General features: G+C 55.8%; 1 protein-coding gene across 1 annotated transcript in view; it reads right to left on the bottom strand.

Moving 5' to 3' along the window:
* The window catches only part of nudt12 (nudix (nucleoside diphosphate linked moiety X)-type motif 12), a 5869-nt gene extending 3894 nt beyond the window's left edge, over positions 1–1975 (bottom strand). Inside the window, exons 1-7 of the mRNA XM_061981025.1 lie at positions 1882–1975; positions 1335–1541; positions 987–1269; positions 690–924; positions 465–632; positions 293–406; positions 35–234 (exon numbers count right to left, since the gene is read on the bottom strand). Coding sequence (XP_061837009.1) covers positions 35–234; positions 293–406; positions 465–632; positions 690–924; positions 987–1269; positions 1335–1540 — 1206 coding nt within the window. The 5' untranslated portion in view covers position 1541; positions 1882–1975. The remainder of the gene's footprint in view (positions 1–34; positions 235–292; positions 407–464; positions 633–689; positions 925–986; positions 1270–1334; positions 1542–1881) is intronic.
* Positions 1976–2500: the final 525 nt, after the last annotated feature.

Consider the following 2500-nt stretch of genomic DNA (forward strand, 5'->3'; position numbering starts at 1 on the left):
CGGAGTAGCTTCTGAGCAGTGTTACGGAAGGTACCTGTTGCCGTGGGAACCATCGGGCGTCCTCAATCTCGTTGTGGTCCACGGTGATGTCTGTCGTCACGGCGACGGCGAGGCAGCCGATCATGAGCTGCGAGGGCATCGGCCAGGGCTGGCACGCCACGTACTGGACCGCTCCCGCCTTCACACCGCTCTCCTCCTCCACCTCCCGCCTCACCGCCGCCTCCAGCGTCTCGCCTGTGGCGACGCCCACAATGAGGTGACGTAGCTGTTGGGAGCATGCGTGCGTCCTTACCAGGTTCTACGAATCCGGCCAAGCAGGAGAACATTCCCTTAGGGAAGACGTTCTTCCGGCCCAGCAGACACTGGTTCCCGTCAGGATGCACGACCAGCATGATGACCACCGGGTCTGAAACACACGGTCAGTCGGGGTGGGCGGGTACTGTGGAGTGGGCGGAGCTCCGTACCAACACGTGGGTAACAGGTGTTATGGACCCCCTGCAGGCTCTTGCAGGCGACGTTTCGGCAGCTCCTTTTGTGCCCGCCCTCCTCTACTTGGGTGGCGCTCCCGCAGGTGGCGCAGAAGCCGTACCGACTGTGCCACGCCAGCAGCGATCGGGCCGGAGCGAGCACGCCTGGCGGAGAAGAAGCGTCATCTGCACATGCTCAGGAGAAGTCGGCGTCTTCCTCACCGGCGTCTTCCTCGCTGAGCGTCAGCAGGTCCCTGCGGGCCGACTTTGGGAAGGAGCACTTCCTGCCCGGACACCGCTGGAGGAGCGCGGTGGCGTCCTCATCCGTGCTGACGGCGAACCAGGCGGGAGGGTCCTCACCGGGCGCCACTTTGCTCCGGTCTACTCCCAGGAACACCACCAGCACGTCGTCCTTCTGGAGAAGATCTTTGACGGCGTCGTAGGCGAGGCGACACAGCTGCAGGAGAGAATATCAAAGGTGAGGCCGCAAGACGGCCTCTTGGAAGAAAAATGTCTGACCTCCACGGCGCCGTCCACCCGGGAGCCGCTGACCATGGGACTGAGGTCCGAGAACAGGAGAAAGACAGAGCTGGGGTGCGTCTTTTTCGCCTCCAGCCAGGGGCCGTCGGTCCTCTTGGCGCTGAGGCGGTCCAGCGTCTCTCGGCCAAAGTAGTTCTCCTGCGGGGCGAGGTTCGCGCCTCGCTCGGCCCCGCCCAGCAGTGCGGCGATGTGCTTGTGGCCCCAGAAGCCGGCGATGTCGTAGGCGGTCTGCGACGACCTGTTCAGCGACCACTTGTCGCAGCTTGGACACACGAGAACAACCGTGTGACAAGACGGACGCTTTGGGGAAGAGGGAAACGACCGTACCCGTGCGATAGGAGCGCTTCCGCCACTTGCCGATGGCCGTTGCGAGCGGCGAGCATCAGCGCCGTCCAACCGCTGTGTCCTGCCTGGTTGAGGAGCGACGGGGCGTGAGAAAGCAGCGAGGACACCTGGCCGGCGTCCCCTCGGGATGCGGCGTCCAGAAACTTCTCCACCATCTCCTCTTTAGCGCTCAGCTGCCAGCTCGTCATCCTGGAGAGAGGACACGGTATCATGATATACACTGGCAACAATATCGCCATTATTGCGTAATGACGTAGTCTTCTCTGATTGGTCAATACAGCTGTCAATCCATGCTAACCGTTGTTTTGGTAAGTAAATACTTGAGTTCACAAACGTTTATTAAGAGTTTGTCTAGTGAGCACACCGAGGCTTTAAGGTGTAAACAGTTTATATTTAAACATTGTAGCAGTCATTTTAAGACAGGGAAGCTAAGCTAACTAGCCGTCATCGCTTTAAAGCTAACAAAGTGATTCAAACAAGGCAGGACTTGTATCTAAAAAACATCTCTGGATCATCGTGAAAAAGTTACCTTTATCCGAGCTGAGTGGTGTCCGTCTAAGTAGTTAAAAGAAGGTGTAAAGAAGTTCAACGTGCGTTGGATCACGGCGTAAGGACGAGAGGCGTTCAACGCGGCTCAGCTTCTCAGCACCGTTTAGTTCAATCTTACTTCAACAAGCCATAAATTTATGATTTATGATATACAGTCTGATAAGAAAAAAGAGAGATTACTTTGATTTGTAGTTCAAAGTTATATATATTTTTATTTTGCCTGCCTCATCGTATTAGTTTATCCTTGACACTGAATTTTCGGAGGACTCCTGAACGCATCGTTATGCAATGTATGTTTGGTGCTAATTATTTTCATCACAAAGATCGTGTGAGGGTTGGACTCCGCCAAGGCTGCCCTTTGTCACCAATTCTGTTCATAACCTTTTATGGACAGAATTTCTAGCCGCAGTCAGGGCGTTGAGGGGATCTGGTTTGGTGGCTGCAGGATTAGGTCTCTGCTATTTGCAGATGATGTGGTCCTGATGGCTTCCTCTGGCCAAGATCTTCAGCTCTCGCTGGATCGGTTCGCAGCCGAGTGTGAAGCGACTGGGATGGGAATCAGCACCTCCAAGTCCGAGTCCATGGTTCTCTCCCGGAAA

This window comes from Nerophis lumbriciformis, linkage group LG20 (assembly GCF_033978685.3).
Source record: "Nerophis lumbriciformis linkage group LG20, RoL_Nlum_v2.1, whole genome shotgun sequence".
Classification (NCBI taxonomy): domain Eukaryota; kingdom Metazoa; phylum Chordata; class Actinopteri; order Syngnathiformes; family Syngnathidae; genus Nerophis; species Nerophis lumbriciformis.